This window comes from Arachis hypogaea, chromosome 11, assembly GCF_003086295.3.
Source record: "Arachis hypogaea cultivar Tifrunner chromosome 11, arahy.Tifrunner.gnm2.J5K5, whole genome shotgun sequence".
Classification (NCBI taxonomy): Eukaryota; Viridiplantae; Streptophyta; class Magnoliopsida; order Fabales; family Fabaceae; genus Arachis; species Arachis hypogaea.
In genome coordinates this window covers 14,878,484-14,897,328 of record NC_092046.1, presented here as the reverse complement: position 1 = coordinate 14,897,328, position 18,845 = coordinate 14,878,484, and the positions used below count along the sequence as shown (strand labels likewise).

Sequence of the window (18,845 nt, the reverse complement as noted above, 5' to 3'; positions counted from 1 at the left end):
GCAATCGACCCGGCCAGGTCACTGGGTCACTGGTTCAACCGATGGGTCACAGGTTCAACCGGTTAATCCGGTCATAATATTTCGTCTTTTCCTTTGCCGAGGTGGCTAATGTTGGGACATATTTCGTTAACTGTCTGCATGACACGCTATCAAAATGACGCCATTTAGGACTGATTCAAAACGTTGCAAAGCATTACCCCCTCTGTTAACAACCATCTCTCTCTGTTTCGCTCCAAAACATATCGTCTCCCTCAAGTTATGCCCTAAGCCTTTGACCCAACATTTAAACCATGCCATCAACCTTCGTCAGTGTTGGAAGACAATTAAAACAGAAGAGGTATCGATACTGAATACAGAGCTGATCATCTCCTGGAGCAACATCGATAGTGGAGGAAGCCATCGCGACGATTAGAGGTAAAGATGAAACCTTTTTCTTGTTTTTTGAGTTATTATGTGGCTTGATGTCTTCCTAGTGGCGTGACTCATGTGTTCCTCTGAGTATGGGTAGGGTTTGGGGTGACTAACGGTTTGTATGACTGTTCTTATATAATATGAGTGGGTCAGAATGTTTTGCTTTTATTGGCTTTGTGATGATTTTTTAGGTAGGGGTGTTTCATTTTAGTGATAGTTTTATTCGTTTGTTGCGTGTTTGTTTTGGGTTTAGGGTATGTTTTGGTATGTTTTCCTATGTTTGTTAATGAAATTTTCGTCAATGTTATTGTAGATGGAGGGTCCTCCCATGATTTTTGTGTTTCATCATGGTGGAATGTTTAAAAACTCTGTTGATGAAAACATGATATATGAACATGACAAAGTCACTCTGAGCAGTTTAGGAGGGTTGCTAATTTCTATTTCTTGGTCATTGGTGTCTTGGCAATGACAAAGCTTGCTCCATACACTGCTGTCAGCGCAATCGTTCCTCTCTGGGTCATCGTTGGGGTGACCATGGTCAAAGAGGGTATCGAAGATTGGCGTCGCAAGATACAGGTGCTCTGTTACCCTATTGTGATTGTGAATTTTATTTTATAACGTCAATAACAATTACAATTCCTTCAGTTTGTTGTCTTAAATCCTGCTGTGGAAGTTTGTATTAGATTCAAACTGAATCATGGTCTCTTTTGTGTGTTTATATTTACTATTTATTTGTAGTTTAGAGTCCCTGTAAAATCTATGGACTATAGGACATTTAACTCTTGAATTGAAGATTACCAGGAACTTTTACAAAGATTATGGAATATTTCGGTTATAAGAACTGAAAGATTCTATTTGACCTTAGTACTAATGAAATTGGTGAGAGAAATGAAATGGTCAATTTAGATGAGTCATGATCTACGATGGACAGCTTATTCAATATAATAAATTCTAATATCTTTTAGATAATCTCTTGGATTCAGTCTTGTACAGTTTTCTATAAAAAAATTGTGGTAAGCAACATTACCTGCCAAAACAGTGTCTATATATATTTTTATTAGGCCATGATATGTATCCTTAAGTTCAGTGCAAATTTAGTCATGATTTATTTAATTTTTTTTACTTGTGTAATATAATATTTATAATGGAATCAAACAACTATGAAACGGGATAAACAACTAGACATGTTGCTTGAGGATCATTTAGCATTTAACTAAAGATTATAATTTCTGCATTGTCTGTCTGATGATCATTATGCGGTATGGTTTGGGAATAGGAAAAAAGTTAGTGTTTATGGCATTATGGCAAGCTATCAAGTTGATATATAATTTGGCTAATGGTTAATTTTGCAGGATGAAGTTGTAGCTACGCCACCTAAATTACAGGTGATTAAAGCGAAAGTAAGAGCTAGATTCTCCCCTAAACTTACTGCAGCTACACCAGTGGCTATCTCAGCTGAGACCATCAAAGAGACAAGTTCTATAACTGCTAAGAAGTTGGCCAACTTTATGATTTTTGTGCCTATTCCAAGCTTTAAGAACCCAAGAAAGAATGATAAACTACTTTGATTAGAAAGTAATGTATGGGGCTGCTTTGTTTTTTTTTTTTTTTTTTTTTTTTGTACAGGACAAATGAAGTACCATATTAAATATTGTGGTTATTGTGGTTATGTGTAATTTGAAAGTTGTATATACCATTCTTTTTTGGTGTAGCCTTCATTTTTAAGATTGGATACTTTATAAATTTGCTGTGGTACTTATCTTTAAGACAAACAACAACAACAACAACAAAGTCTTGTCCCACTAAGTGGGGTCGGCTACATGAATCAAACGACGCCATTGTGTTCTGTCATGTATCATGTCTACAGAAAGACCGTTTACATGTAGATCTCATTTGACCACCTCATGGATGGTCTTCTTAGGTCTTCCTCTGCCTTTCGCCCCTTGTTCATCTTCCATCTCATCCACCCTCCTGACTGGATGTTCTATCGGTCTTTTTCTCACATGTCCAAACCACCTGAGACGCGATTCAACCATCTTTTCCACAATGAGTGCTACTCCAACTCTCTCCCTTATATCTTCGTTCTTTATTTTATCCAATCGCGTATGACCATTCATCCATCTCAACATCTTCATCTCTGCCACACTCAACTTATGTTCGTGCTCCCCTTTAGCCGCCTAACACTCCGCACCATAAAGCATAGCCGATCTTATAGCGGTGCGATAAAATTTATCTTTAAGTTTTAAAGACACTTTTTTGTCGCATATAAAACCAGATGTACTCCGTCATTTTGACCAACCTGCTTGGATCCTATGATTTACATCCTGTTTAATCTCTCTATTATCCTGTATGATGCACCCAAGATACTTAAAACTTTTAACTTTTGGTAGGATGTTTTCTCCAATCTTCACCTCTATATTAGGGTTTTCCCTTCTCGGATTGAACTTACATTTCATATATTCCGTCTTGCTACGGCTTATATGCAGACCATACACTTCTAGAGCTTCTCTCCACAACTCCAACTTCTTATTTAGGTCTTCTCTTGACTCTCCCATAAGGACAATATCATTGGCAAAAAGCATGCACCATGGTACTTATCTTTAAGACAATGTGACAATTAGCCTTCAATGGCAGCACAATGTTATAACTACTTACTTTGATTACTTACTCTGTTTATGGTTTAATCTTATAGCAACAGTGATAGTAATTAATTTGCAATATTCCACAATGCCAGTAATTGAGAGTTTGGAGTTAATCTTAAACAACACTAATCAAACATCTATTCTCATTCAATCCATCACACTCAATACACCATTACATTTCAACAGAATTGTGTTTACTTGGAAATACATATCAAACAACAAAGGATCACATTAATTATAACTATCACAAACATGAAAATTATTAACAGTTTCAAAGATCTAACTTCATCTTTTAAACTACCCAATCTCCATGCCACCTTCACCCTCCATTCATCATAGTCACTTTCAACTTGCAAATCAGTTCTAGAATCTTTCTTTGCATCACCTTCAACCACTGCTTGATAGTCATCATCATCAATCCACTTAAAGTAATTACAGTGACTGTCCTTTTGCAAATTGATAAATCAGAGAAGAAAACAATGAAAAAACACCCAATAACACATAACAAGATGGAAAACTTTGAACTTTTTCAACACCACTCACCCGGTACCTTGGACATGCATGGAATAATCTATCTGGGTTCTCTGCTATCCCAGATTTTTTTATCACAGCCTTCAACCCGCAGAAACATGATTCCTCATGAGTCTTCCTCCTCATTCGCATTGAAGCGCTGGAACCATTGCTGTCGTGCGACGGAAACAACACACCACCACTACGACCTCCATTTCCCGTCTCCATCCTCCCGGCGACACAACAATTCCAAGTTCTACCCAACTATATGGCCATATGATTGTTGACCGTGACTTATTTATCATCAATTTTAGGATTAGGGTTCATCATCCAAGGGATTAATTTGAATTGTTTTCACATACTTACCTTGTCAGCAACAATAGCGTACACGTAGGCGTCGTCCACGTGGGTAGTTAACGAAACACGTCACCCAATGTTAGCCACATCAGTGAAGGAGATGACGGAAGGACAAACGTGGTCATGTCCGTCATCTTTCGAGGACGATTTTGATTAACTTTATCTTTCAGGGATGAATATGGAGATCGGGGTATCTTTCAGGGACGATTTTGACTATTAACTCATAAAATAACATAACAAATTTTGGACTCTTGGTCGATGATTATAATTCGGTGATAGTATTTTCTTAATGTTACGAATTTTCTTTATCTTCTTAGAGGTTGGTTTTCGTTTTCTCTTTTTTGTGATTTCTCATTTTTGTTTGCCTGGGACTGCTGGTTGTTTCTTCTAAGATTTTTTTATCTTGGTCTTTCGAAGAATTTTGCTTTTGCCAGCGTGAAAAGGATCGTCCGCGTTTTTGCTGTTTAGACGTGCTCTCCCTTTTTTCACAATTTTCTTCGAGGTTGGTTTTCGTTTTCTCTTTTTCGTGAACTCTCGTTTCTGTTTACCTGGGACTGCTGGTTGTCTTTATTGAGGTTTTACCTCCACTATCATTGTCCTTTTTCCGTTTTGTTGAAAAAGGTTTTCTTTTTGACTTTCTTGCGAGTTTGATGCTTGAAACGTTTAAGAAAGTTTAATGATGAAAGATCCTACAAGACTTCTCTTTATTATTGTGGCTGTTACCTTTTTGTTTATGTATTGTACTGCCCCTAATGATGTTGCTTTAATGCAGTGATGGTGCATAAGAGAGGCACTATTTGGCTGCACTGTAGAAAAAAATTTTGGAAAGAGCAGCTTTCTTTTGGTTTGGTTGATTTACTCGACCTGCTGTGTACGAGGTTCGACCTCTTATAGTAACGATTTTCTTTTCTTTTCCATTTGTAGGTGTAGCCTTTATGTCTCGTAGACTTGTACTATTCTTACGAGTATGTCAACCAAAGTCTCCCTTAGTCTTCGAGTTTAAGTAGACATCACTGTTCTTTCTTGTGTTCCTGTGACTGATAGGGAGTATTGTGAGAAATTTTATAGGCATCATAGCATATATGAGAATAAGGAGGATGAGAGGAACTATGAATTAGAAGCCCCCTGTAAGAACCAAGAATTAATTAATCATTTAATTAAAATAAAATAAAAATATGATTTAGGTGCCTGGATTAGGTTCGAAATTTAGAGATATTAATTAGAAAATATAAAGATAAAATTTGGATTCAGTGAATTTTTCGAGCGGGAGAAAATACTTTTCAGCTGAAAGATACGTAAAAACGCGTATCGATTTAATTGGACTGGCACTGTGAGTAAGAAAACAAATTTAATTATGAGTAAATAAATTTAGGAAATTCAATTATTAATTTGAAAGATAAAAATAGATTAGAGTTGCAAATCGGGCACTAATTCTAAAAGTTCTGTCTAAAGTTAGGCCAAACGGACAAAAAACACTAACGAGTTGAATCGGGCCTAAGTTGGGCCAAACCCAACTTATAAACACACATTAAATGAGCATTTCAGCTCATTCACTCACCAAAGAGGGTGAGGGCACACTGAAATTAGAAGGAAGGGGGGGGGGAGGAGAGAGCTCCATGTCACTATTCATTTTCTCCTTCAAAACTCCATAACTTTTGATCCGGAACTCCGATTGATGAGCCATTTGCGACCACACGAATTTCTCATTAGACTCTTCATTTCTAGCTAAACAAAGTTGATAAGAACTCAAATCTCACACTCCAATTTTTTGCCCTATGTAATTCTGTGATTTTGGGTTTTGATTTTGAGAAAATTTTATGATTTTGGTTGTTTATGTGTGATCTAGTTGCGGGTTATTGTTGAATTTTATCCCAATTCACAATGGGTAAGGTAAGAAAGCTTTATACCTTTGTCATTTGTGTATTTGGAAATTCTAGGTATTGATCTTTATGAATTAATTGTGTATAGCTTGATAATTGTGATATTGGGAGCAAGTGGAATTTAGTTGGTGGCCTGATTGAGCTTGGTTGTAATCAATTGGTAATTTTTGTACATATTGGGAATGGGCCAAAGTATAGTTTCAGTTTTCTTTATGTAATATGTAATATTTCGTGACACTTAGGATAGTGGCTTTAAGATAAGATTGAATGATGTGGTTGTATGATTAATTGCATGTAAATGTTATGGTTGATGATGATTTTGATGAAGGTTAAAGAAGTTGTATACGGTGGAGTATGAATATTGATTATTATGATGATTGTGATAATTGGACAAATTATGATGTTAATAATGGGTAATTATTGATATGTTGATGATTGATGATGTTGCTATTGATAGATGATGAGAAATTAGAGAATTTATGATGATAAATTGATGATTGAGGTAAAGGATTGATTGAGCATGGCTCATGTGGTTGTGAAATGTTGAATGTTGTTTTGTGCATGTGAATTGATGTGGTGAGTGAGAGTTGTAGTTGTAAAATGTTAGTTGTTGTTATGTGTATGTGAATTGATGTGGTGAATGGGACTTTATGATGGGAATTATGAAATTAAATGCATAAGATAGTTTTGGTATGTGAGTGGAATTGTTTAAAAGTGAGAATTGTTATATTGAGGTTTGGTTTAGTCCAAAAAAAAATTGAGTTTTGCAAAATTCTACATAAACAGATTTTCTTGCAGCAACTTTGAAAGCTTTTTGAGAATGATCTAACCATCACAATTCAATGGGATTCGTTTTTATTGACTCTTTGTGATGTGTAATCAATCTTACAAAATTTGGTTAACTTTTAACGGTTAGATTAGGAGATATGAGTTTTTGAAGTTTGTTTCTTCAATGCTGATTTTCTGCTACTGCATAATCAAACCAGCAACTTTCCAAGCTTATATCTCCCAATCCTGAGTACATTTTTGAGTGGAACCAAAATGAAATTGAAACTGAACCTATTTTCTTGTTTATATAAAAATTTCAGATTTTAATAAATTTTGTAGAAGTTGTGCTTGTTTTAAAAATAGAGCTCTTAGTTGTGTTGACAGCAAAATTAGTTTTTGAAAGCAAACTTGTAATTAGTATAACTCTTTCCAGAAAAATGATTTTTTTATGGGACTTGATGTGATTTAAAACTCTATAAGTCCAATTTATTTCTGGAAAATTTCAGATTCATCAAGTGAAAATATGATTTTTGGTGAATTTTCTAAGAACAGGATAGCGTGCTTTCTTGGTGCAGAAATTTTTCAAACCTGAAACCCTTGTTTTGCTGAAAAATGGTTTTCTTCACTTTTTCAAGGATTCTCTAGCTTTCTAAATTTATTTAATTAATGTTTAAGATTTCTATCTAGTAATTAGATCCTAAGACTATTAGAGGTGAGTTAGTAAATTAAATTGATGAATTTCTGTTATAAGTTTAGAAGACGGTGATTAGGTGGTACACGAAATTGACTCCGCAATATTCGCACAGATAGACCGGCAAGTGCACCGCGTCGTCCAAGTAATACCTCAGGTGAGTGATGGTTGATCCCACGGAGATTGTTGGTTTGAACAAGCTGTGGCTAGCTTGTAGATCTTAGTCAGACGGATAGAAAAGATGATTGTTGTTGTAGAAAACACATAAAATAGAATTAAATAAATAAAACGTTACTAGATAGATGCGAAAGCAGTGATGAGAGAATGGTTGAGGCTTCGAAGATGCTTCTTCCTTCTGGATCAACTTTTCTCACTGTCTACTCCAACTTTTGATGATTCATTCTATGGCAGGCTGTAGATGACTAACGCCAGGTCAGTGGTCATTAGCCTCCTCTGCTTCAGATCAAATGCCGCGTCAGCGGTCATCCAATCTGAACGGGGGTGAAGCTCCTGCAGTCCATTTCCTTGGTGATCCTACTCAAAACACCACAGACAAGGTCGAATTTTCTGGATCAGGGAATGCTGCTTCTTGGTTCTAGCCTATACCACACAGGTCCTAATCGCCCCGCACCTCGGCTGCATAGATGTCTCCAAGTACCCAACAAAGCCGTGGTTTATTCGTCTAAGAGATGTATAATCAAGCTTGTGGTTCAATACTATCCCGTCATGGACTTGCAAGAACCCATGTAGAATAAGGATGATTGTCACCAGTCATCCCATTCATAAGGTTGAAGAACGAAGATACATATTAGAATAGAATCAAGACATGATTGAAATAGAACAATGATATTATTAATCCATAAAAGTTAGCAGAGCTCCTAACCTTAACTTAGGAGGTTAGTGACTCATAGCTTACAAAAAGTAATGTAAATGAAAATATGGCATAAGGTAGAAGATCCTAAACATGGTTGATCTTCTCCTATATATACTAATCTAATAACTAGGAAGTACAAAAATATGATGGAATGGTTTTGTAGTGCAAAAATTCACTTCTGGGGCCCACTTGGTGAGTGTTTGGGCTAAGCTAAGGGTGTCTCCACGTCCTAGGGTCCTTCTTGGGCGTTGAACGCCAGGTTTGGACTCCCTTTTGGGCGTTGGACGCCAGCTGCTTCCTTTTGGGCATCCAATGCCAGGAATGGGGTGAAGAGCTGGCGTTGAATACCAGCTTTGAGCCTTCATTTCCAGAGCAAAGTATGGACTATTATATATTGCAGGAAAGCCTTGGATGTTAGCTTTCTAATGCCGTTGAGAGCGCGCTATTTGGATATCTGTAGCTCCAAAATTTTTCTTCGAGTGCACGGAGGTCAGATCTTGACAGCATCTGCAGTCCTTTCTCTGTCTCTGACTCTGACTTTTCCAAACCTCTCCAATTTCAGCCAACATTTACTTGAAATCATCATAAAATGCACAAGCTCAAAGTAGAATCCAAAAATGTGAATTTTGCACTAAAACCTATGAAAATATAATAAAACTTAAACAAAACATAATGAAAACTATATGAAAATGATGCCAAAAAGCATATAAAATATTCGCTCATCATAACACCAAACTTAAAATATTGCTTGTCCCCAGGCAATAAAAAAAAGAGAAGGATACAATAAATCTCAGAGTTTTCAATGAGGCTCCCCGGGTGGACGCAAGGGTTGTGGTTTCGCCCCACTTGTCCTGAGTTATGATGAGTGATGTATAAAATGTGCAATTATGTGATGTATAGGTGATGATATGGTCATAATGAATGATTATGGAATGTTATGAATGAATATTAAATGACTATCTGAGATACGAGTTTTCCTGTGTGAAAGCAGTGGCTAGCCACCACGTGCTCCAGGTTGAGACTCGATACTCTATTGACCCTATGTAGTAAGTATGGCCGAATACTGTGAAAGTTCTAGATGAGCTCGCCCCCGTGGATAAACACCAGTGTGAGTGTTGTATGATTATGATTATGTTTATGATTGAGAATTACTTGAGTTAGGGATGCACGACAGAGGGACGGCCCAATGGTTAGCTACCAGGACTTGTCGGGTTGGCTTTATAACTGACAGATGAGACTCATCAGCCACTAGGACAGGCATGTATCATATGCATCTATATGTCTTGTTTGGATTGCCTAAGTGATTGCATAACTAAATGCTACTTGATTATCTGCTATATTTGAATCCTATTTATGATTTTTCTGTTTGTAATAATTGTGTTTGTTGCATTTGGTTCTGCTATATTTTTGTTTTTATTTTATTTATTAATTATTTTTTAAAATTAAGTTAATTAATTTAAAAAGATTTAAAATTTAAATGTTATATTTTCAAAAATAAAAGAGAGAGAAGAAGAAGAAGTTTTCAAAAATTAAGAGAGAATAGAGTTAGTTAGGAAGTTTTGAAAAAGAAGAGAGAGAAGATAAGATATTAATTAAGAAAAGATTTGAATTTAAAATAAAAAAGAAATAAGATCAGAAAAGATTTGAAATTAAAATTTGAAATTAGAAAAAAGATAAGATAAGAAACTAAAAAGATTTGAAAAAGATTGAATTTTAAAATTTGTAGTTAGAAAAGATAAGATAAGAAATTATAAAGATTTGAAAAAGATTTTAAAAAGATAAGATTTTGAAATTTGATTTTGAAAAAGATTTGATTTTTAAAATTTGAAATTTGAAAAAGATAAGATAAGATTTTTAAATTTTGAAAAAGATAAGAAAAAGATAAGATTTTTGAAAAAGATGAGATTTTTAATTTTGAAAAGATTTGATTTTTGAATTTTGAAACTAAGATATGATAAGATAAAAATTTAAAATTGAAATCTGAATTTTTAATTAAAAATTTCGAAAGATAAGATAATGAAGTTGAATGAGATATTGATTTCAATTCAACATTTTCAATTCCTAGTATAGTTTCGATTTCTAAAATCAAATTTGGTTGTAGTTCAGATTCTTCATGTATTTCCATTCCTAGGACTAATGTTGTTGACCAATCTTGCGTCGATGTATCCCAAGCTTGCTTTGTAAGTAACTCGATTCCTGATTCAGTTGATAATAAAGTTTGTTTTTCTTCATATGATTCAGTTAATCTTTCTTTCGATTGTATTTATGATCTGAAATCTTTGGGTTTTGAAAAAACTACAGTTAATGATGATCATATCAAAAAGGGTTTTGAATCTCAAGATCCACTTGAAGAAATTAATTTAGGATCTGATTGAGATTTCAGACCTACTTATATTTGCAAACACATTAACGATCAATTTCGAGCAAATTTGATTAGTCTCTTGATTGAGTACAAAGATTGTTTTGCTTAGGATTATGATGAAATGCCTGGTCTCTTTTGTTCTTTAGTGGAACATCGATTGGCATTGAAGCCATTCTCGTGACTAGTAAAACAAGCACCTCGACGTTTTGCTCTTGAAATCAATCTCAAAATTAAAGAGATTAAAAGATCCACGTGCTATAAGGTCTCTGGGTGTTTGGACGCTGGGCTCTGCTCTTTGGGCGTAGCTAGCGTTGGACGCCAGTTTTGGGCCTTCTAATCCGAAGCAAAATACAGACTATTATATATTGCTGGAAAGCTTTGGAAGTCAAATTTCCATAGCCGTTAAGAGCGCTCCATTTGGACTTCTGTTGCTCCAGAAAAGCTCTTCCGAATACAAGGAGGTCAGATCCGGACAGCATCTGCAGTGCTTTCTCTGTCTCTGAATCAGACTTCTGCTTCAACTCCTCAATTTCAGCCAGAAAAAAACCTGAAATTGTACAAAATACAAAAACTCATAGTAGGATCTAAAAATGTGAATTTAACACTAAAACCTATAAAAACTTAATAAAAACTAAATAAAACATACTAAAAACTATATAAAAATGATGTCAAAAAGCATATAAAATTTTGGAAACATATATCGACGATGTGATGGTAAAGTCGAATTTGATGGACCAACATCTCGATTATTTAAGCCAAGCAATTAAAACGATGCGACAGAAAGGTTTAAAGATGAATCCTTTGAAATGTGCATTTGGGGTTTCGGCAGAAAATATTTTAGGATTCGTGGTACAAAAGAAAAGAATTGCTATTGATTAGAATAAAGCTAAAGTAATTTTAGAGTTGCCATGCCCTATGTCGAAAAAAGAAGTTCAATCGTTTCTAGGAAAAGCTAACTTCTTATGACTAGGGATGGCAATGGGGCAGGGCGGGGGTGGGGGAAACCTTCTCGCTCCCCGTTCTCGCCCCCTAGATTTGCTCTTTGTCCTTGCCCCAATCCCCACTGTAGGGAAATATTGTCCCCCATCCCCATTTTCTGTGGGGTCCTATTCCCAATCTTCCTGTATTGATCATTTATATGAAAGTTCTAATGAAAAATAAAAAAATATTATTACAACATACAAAGACACAGTCATGCAGTGTTGAAAAGGGGAAACAACGCCGCGATCAGAGACAATAAGGCGACGAGGGGGTGACGACACGATGAGCACTGAGTAGGAGTGGCTAGGTATAAGGTTCTGACGCTATGGGAGATTGGGATTTGCGAGTTTTGGCCTTCTGGGGTGATTGGGGAGTGGGACGACGCAGTGTTAGTGTTATGGAGAGAAGGGAAGACACTTTTGAAATTAGGGTTAGATTTTTCAATATATATATGGTATGTAAAATGACTAAAAAATTTATATTAGAAATAAATTATTAAGGGTATTTAAGTAAATTTAATAATTCGAAGGATTAGCGGAGACGGGACGGGAATCCCCGCTTGGGTCCCCACATCTGCCTCGGAGAAATGTTGGCCCCATTCCCATCCATGCGGAGAAAATTCCCCGTCTTCGGGTCCCCATTTAGGGGAAGTCCCACAGGGATCCCCATGCTCTAGGGAGTTTTGCCATCCTTGTTTACAATGATTTATTTCTAAATTGTCTGGTCGAACCCATGTTTTCTCACCTTTAGTCAATCTTAAAGATGAGTCCTAATATGTGTGGATGAATGAACATCAAAAACCATTTCATTTGGTCAAGAATTACTTGTCGAAAGTACCAGTAATGGCAATAGTCCGTCCTTTCAAGCCTTTGAAATTGTACGTTGCAGCTTTGACAAATACAATTGGGTGTATGTTGGCTCAAGATGATAAAGAGGGATGAGAAAGAGCAATTTATTATCTAAGTCGAGTGTTGTCTGATATTAAGACAAGATAATCTCCTATTGAGAAGTTATGCCTTTCTCTTTATTATGCGTGTACAAAGTTAAAGTGTTACATGGTTGCGAAAATCATAAAAGTAATTGCACAAACTGATTTGGTAAAATATATATTATCTTATCCAATATTAAGAGGTCGATTAGAAAAATGGATGCTTGCCTTGACGGAGTTTGATTTACAATATGTCCCAGCCAAGGCTGTTAAAGGTCAAGTCATTGCAGATTTTCTGGTTGATCGACCGAATAATCTCAATGACCAGGGGGCAAATATCGTTCATATCGTAGTCAAACCCTGGAAGTTATATTTTGATGGGTCAAAACACAAAGATGGTGCTGGTGTCGGCATTTTAATCATATCCCCAAAGGGGATTCCATCGGAATTTTTGTTTGAATTAAAGTATCCATGTTTGAATAATATAGCTAAATATGAGGCTTTGATATTAGGATTGGAAATTTTAATCGACAAGGGGACATCGGATGTCCAAATTTTAGGAGACTCTCAATTGGTTTTAAAACAGTTGTCGAAAGAATTCAAGTGTAATAATGAAAAATTACAAAAATATTTGTCGACAGCATGGGAGTTATTAGTATCTTTTCAAAAAGTATCATTGGTTCATATTCCAAGAATTTGAAATGAATTGCTAATGAGCTGGCTTAAATTGCGTTGAAGTATAAGGTCCTTCCTGAAACTTTAGGAAAGTTGGTAGAAATCCAACAAATTCTTGTGCCTATCGAAGAAAGGAAAATCTTGGTCATCGACGAGTGGGATGATGATGATTGGAGAAAACCAATTGCAGAATATTCAAAGGGTCCTAATATTCAAGTTTATTGAAAGATCAAATTAAAATCAATGAATTTTGTGGTGATAGGTGATGAATTGTATAAAAAACTCATTGAAGGAAGTCTTATGAGGTGTTTGAGTTAGTCTGAAAAAATAATTGCTCTAGTCCATAAGTGTATACGGTGCTCATCAAGCTGATGAGAGAATGAAATGGGTACTTCGACGTGATCGAGTGTATTGGCCGTCGATGGTCAAAGATTGCATTAAGTATGCTAAAGCATGTCAAGGATGTCAGAAGCATGGTATAATACAACAAATTCTTGCTTCTGAATTACATTCAATTATAAAACCTTGGTCATTTAGAGGTTGGACTTTGGATTTAATTGGATTGATTCATCCTCCATCGTCTAAAAATCACAAGTTTATCTTAGTGGTGATTGATTATTTTATAAAATGGGTTGAGGCTTTTTCTTTAATAGATGTTGGCCAAAATGAAATTATCGATTTCATAGAGGAACATATAATCCATCGATTTGGATTTTCTCATACTTTAAGTACTGATCAAGGTATTATGTTTACTGGACAATGTATTAAGAATTTTGCAGCATCGAGGAGTATAATTATGGTAACTTCGACCCATATTATGTGCAAGTAAATGGTCAAGTTGAGACTGCAAATAAAATTTTAATTAATTTGATTAAGAAGCAAATTGGTCAAAGACCTCGTACTTGGCATGAAACATTAAGTCAAGTGTTATAGGCTTATCGAAATTCACCAAGAGATTCAATAAATACATTTCCTTATAAATTAGTTTATGGCCATGTTGTAATTTTACCTTTAGAAATCAATCTTAATACCATAAAAGTTATGAGACAAGATGAATTGCTAGTTAAAGATTACTAGAATGCAATGTTTGATGAATTAAATAACTTAGATAATGAGAACATTTTAGCACTCGATAATCTTATTCATCAAAAAGAGAATATAGCTCGTATCTAGAATCGACGAGTACAAGAAAAAGTTTTTGGCATCGGTGAATTAGTGTTAAAAATTATTTTGCTAATTGATAAGAAATCAAGAGTTTATGGAAAGTGGTCCCCTAATTGGTAGGGCCTTTTCAAGTAATCAACTTGTATTCAAGAAATGCATATTGAATTAGGCATATTGATACTGGAATTGAAATCAAATTGATAAATGGAAAATTAAATAGTATCGATGTTTTGAAGATAGTAATTAAGATCGAAGCTAAAAGTCTAAAGGCAAATTCAAAGTATTATGAATTCAAAAGAAATTGTTTAGTTACAAAAAAATTGGCATGCCAAGCCTTCAATCTTCATAGAGTTGTAAGAGTTGGTCCGGTTGCTCTGTTATCTTTGTACGATCTTGTGCAAGTAATTGAAGCTCTTAAAGTTGCTCATTTTCTATAGCATGATGTTGCGAAGTTTGATTGTCCATATCGCTCTTTTCTTTTGATAAAGAAAGGACTTCTTTGTCGAGCAATATTTTCCTACTTCGGAGCTTTTCAAGAGGATTTTGAAGAAGAGATTTGTTGTGTCTAATTTTAGTAAGTTCTTTTTTGAGTTCGTCTTCTCTCTTAATTAGCTGATCCAATTCAACAGAAGCCATAGTCAAGTGGCTTCATAAGTTGATACCTTTTCTTGTCAACTAAGGGGACTTCAACTTTGATGCTTTGATCTTTGATTTCTTTTATTCTTTTTTTTTTTTATGGAATTCAAGTTTATCCTGACATGAAAAAAGCTTTTTGGTATGATCGATGAAAGACACAAGTGGTTTGCATGATCAAAGGGATTCTGGGTAAAAATATTAGAGCTTAAAATTTGGTTAAGTGCAGCATCTAGACCATCTTCCGAGAACCATGCTTCGACGGGATTAGAAAGCAGTATTTTTAGTTTTTGAAGAAGCCCAAATATATCAGGATTGACGGAAGTTTTTGTCAAACCTTGATTCTTTGTGTTTTCAAGGGGATTAGAAATTTGTGGGCTTTGATCCAGATGAATCGATTTCTTTTCAAAACTTGATAACCCAGCCTCTTTGCTTTTGAAGATTTTCAAGATGGCCCTAAGAAGTTCACTTAGGATATCATCATCTTGATTGAGATCGATTGGTTCTTCTCTTTGGTTATTGATTTCTGCAATCCCAGTTTGAAGCAAATGAGAAATTGGATCTTGTGCAAAGAGTGTGAGCTCGGCTTTGTTGGCTGAAGTAATCATAATGATGTCATATTTAGTTGGTGGTGGATTAACGATGTTCTCAGTTTACAGAAAATTGAGATCATCATTTGTTGTCCTTTCTTTTTCAGCATTGGTGTTGAAGTTGAATTGGTACTCGAAGATGTAAAGGATAGTTGATGGATGGTAGGTCCAGTTTCAGTTTTTTTTTTTTTTTTTGGAGAAGGTATTGCCTCCTACCTATAAATTCTTTTAATAAGGGTGAAACTATTTTAGTAATTACTTTTAAAACACAAAAAGGAAGCGTAAATACCTTGGTAGCTTCAGAATCTGCTATATTGTAAAAGCTAGAGGAGATGCCTTCAGGATCAGTTTCGAAATCTTTAGTGTATGGTGGAGAATTCCTGGTACCTGAATCTTTCGATGGAGAATTGACAGAATTTTTTGTGTGTTGTTGTTTGGCCTAAAAAGAGAAGTATTTATTTAAATAACATTAGTATTTAATATGTATAAAGTGTGTGGAAGTATTTAGATTTGTTGTGATACCTCTGCTAAACTTGAGGCTGTAGAAGAAGCATTTGAAGCTTTCAATTTCTTTCTTGGAGCTTTCGAAGACTCTACTTTTCGTTTTGAGATGGCTATACTGGTAGGTTTTTCACCCATGGTCAGGCAAACTCTTAGCATACCTTGGAGGGTTTCTTCAAGACTGCGGTTGTACTGTGAATAGTATTTTTTGCCACGAAGCAAGGAAGGATTTTGTCACATAATGACTAGGAATAAAATCAACTGCTTCATATTTAGATCGAGGACCCTTGTTATGCTTTAGTTCTTGAGTTATAAGTGACATGAAATTGTAAATTTTCTGGCCAAGTTGGCTTTACAATTTTGAACCAAAAGAAGCTGGTAAAGCTTAAGAGAATCCCATTTGTCGAGCCACAAAATGAGGAGCAAGTAGAGGAACTTGATATTGATCTTCTTTGTACATGGGGATGCCAGTAGTAAAGACTTGGATGGTTGTGTAATTACTCCAGTTTTTTCCAGCTATGCGTCATACTTTTTCATTAGTCTTGGAGATCCTCGATGCTCGAAACCATGTTGGACCACATTTGCAATCAACAAAAGGTGCAAAGTTGAGATCTTCATTCTGAAAAGAAGTTGCGTGGTAGAATTTGGTGAAAACTGCCCAGAAAAGATCTCCAACTTTGGGACCAGGAAAGGTTGGTTTCAAAGCTAAGAGTCAGATGCCATCAACTTCCATAAATTTTTCAAAAATTGAATTCAACCACAATTGGAGGAGCCAAAGTGGTCCTCCTACACTAAGAGGAGTTCGATTGCGGAGACTTTGTGACCATGTAGCCGAGCTCATCGTATAAATTGCCTAAGAGTAATTTGAAAAGGCACAAAACTAATGAACTTTCATGGATCAAAGTAGTAAGAGGTTGATAAAGTCTTTGCATAGTGACACTACATGAGCAAAAGACAACGACATTCAGGCAAAAGCATAAAAAGCTACATGTTTATCATCAGAAATGGGATTGTCACCTTGTCCCATGTTGTTTTTTTTATGAATTCTTTATAAGATGAGTTACATGTCGGGGGAAATATTGATCCCTGAAGGAGGTAGTCTTGTGATAGTTGCCACATCGAATAGAATCGGACCAACCATCCCACATGGTAAATACAGATTGTTAGTCGATTGACTCTAAAAGTACAGAATGGCTCCAATCATTCAATGGTGGGTGGTGAGTTGGTATTGAGACAATTGAAGCCGATCATATATACCACGCCAAGCCCAGAAATCCTTTTTCTTTTGTTCGATTCTTTTGAACCAGGCCAGGTAGTTAATACTTTTGGATGAAGTTTTTGGGTTATTTTGAAATCCCTTGGTATGGTCATCAAAGGGAGCCATATACATGTCTCTTTTTATCAATAGTTCTTGATCAAGAAGAAAAAGGGAAAAAAGAACTTTATTAATTTTAGATGGAGAAAGTAGAGGGCTCAAGAAACAATACATTTGGTTGTTAACGGCAAACGGAAAGAGAATTTTTTGTGCATTAGCAGCATCAACTAGGTCTTCAATGATAACATCGTGGTCTTGAGCTAAAATTTGAAGGTTCGCATACGGAGTTTCTTCCAGTGTTTCTTTTCTTTTATTGAAAGGAGAAGAGTTGCTACTTGTGGCCATGGCGATTCTAGAAAATCACAGTAATAATATGAGTGAAGCAAAAGAGAAGAGTACTTTCTGATAAAAAATATATATACATAAACATATATAATGAATGAAAATACCTTGGAGAAGAAGAGTTAACGAAGTTGAATCCTCAGAGCAGTGCAAAAATTTTGAGAAAAGACAGAGGTTTTTTGCTTGCAAGAGCAATATAGGAAATCTATGAGGTTTATAAAGGGGGGTATAATGGTGTTGTGACAGAAAGGAAAGCGTTATGAAAAAGTTTCTAGAAAAAGTTTAAAAGATTAATGAAATGAGATATTTATAGAGGGAGGCTGAAAAGATAAAGCTAGTAGGAAGTTGAACGTCCGGAATCAATGGGAAGTGTGCATCATGGGACGTGCATGTAATGGATATGATGAGTGTAGCGATTTCCCAAGTTGGTGTCAGTTATGGGCTTCAAACATTTTTTAGATTTAAACTTTTTCGAATCGACTAACTTTTTATTTTTGATTAGTTAGAAGTTGTCGATTTAAGGGGGCAAATTGTTGGTTGAATAATTTGGTAGATCGGTAAAGTGTATAGATCGAAAGAAAGAGAATCGACCTCAAAGGACGTGATGTACTTGAGTTAGTCGAAAAGATAAAGTCATTAATTTAGTTAGTCAAAATCGAAGGTGTTACTTGTTACTTGTTTGGATCCTGTCAGTGGGTTTAGGGTTCATCGAAGGAGGGTTATCGATAAGGAAAATAGGTTTGATCGATGAAGCTTGTCGAAACAGATTAAGCAATTGAAGTAATAATAGGGTTAATAATCAAGTTAGTTGAAGACGATTATCCATCATTAAGTGGCGGGAATGGTTACGCTCAGATTTCTCACATATGGAGCATATAATGAAATTTGATTGGTTGAAAAAAAATCTACAAATAGATAAAGTTTGGAAGGAACAAATGTTAGAATTCGGTTTCAGAAAACACTCTCGCACACTCACATTCCTAGAGACTTTCTGAGTTTGCAAAGAGTTTTATTTTCTGTAAGATTCCTTCTATGTCTTTACATTTCTTTTAAGTTTCTTGCAATTTATTACCTTTTCTGCAATTTACTTTCCTTTGGCAAACCTTTTCTTTTCTTCTTTTAACATTTCTGCATTGTATTTGAATTCAAAGTCCTTCGACCCTGTTGAAGATATTTTATTGCTTTTCTTTAATTTTAAAGGTCATTTACTTTACTTCTTGT

General features: G+C 35.4%; 1 protein-coding gene across 1 annotated transcript; it reads left to right on the top strand.

Annotated features, from left to right (window-relative positions):
- Positions 1–744: 744 nt before the first annotated feature.
- LOC112720360 (uncharacterized) lies at positions 745–2,122 on the top strand. Its single transcript, XM_025771275.3, has 2 exons — positions 745–987; positions 1,764–2,122. The coding sequence occupies exons 1-2, from the start codon at positions 877–879 to the stop codon at positions 1,977–1,979; spliced, it is 327 nt and encodes a 108-aa protein (XP_025627060.1). The 5' UTR covers positions 745–876; the 3' UTR covers positions 1,980–2,122.
- The last annotated feature ends 16,723 nt before the right edge of the window (positions 2,123–18,845 follow it).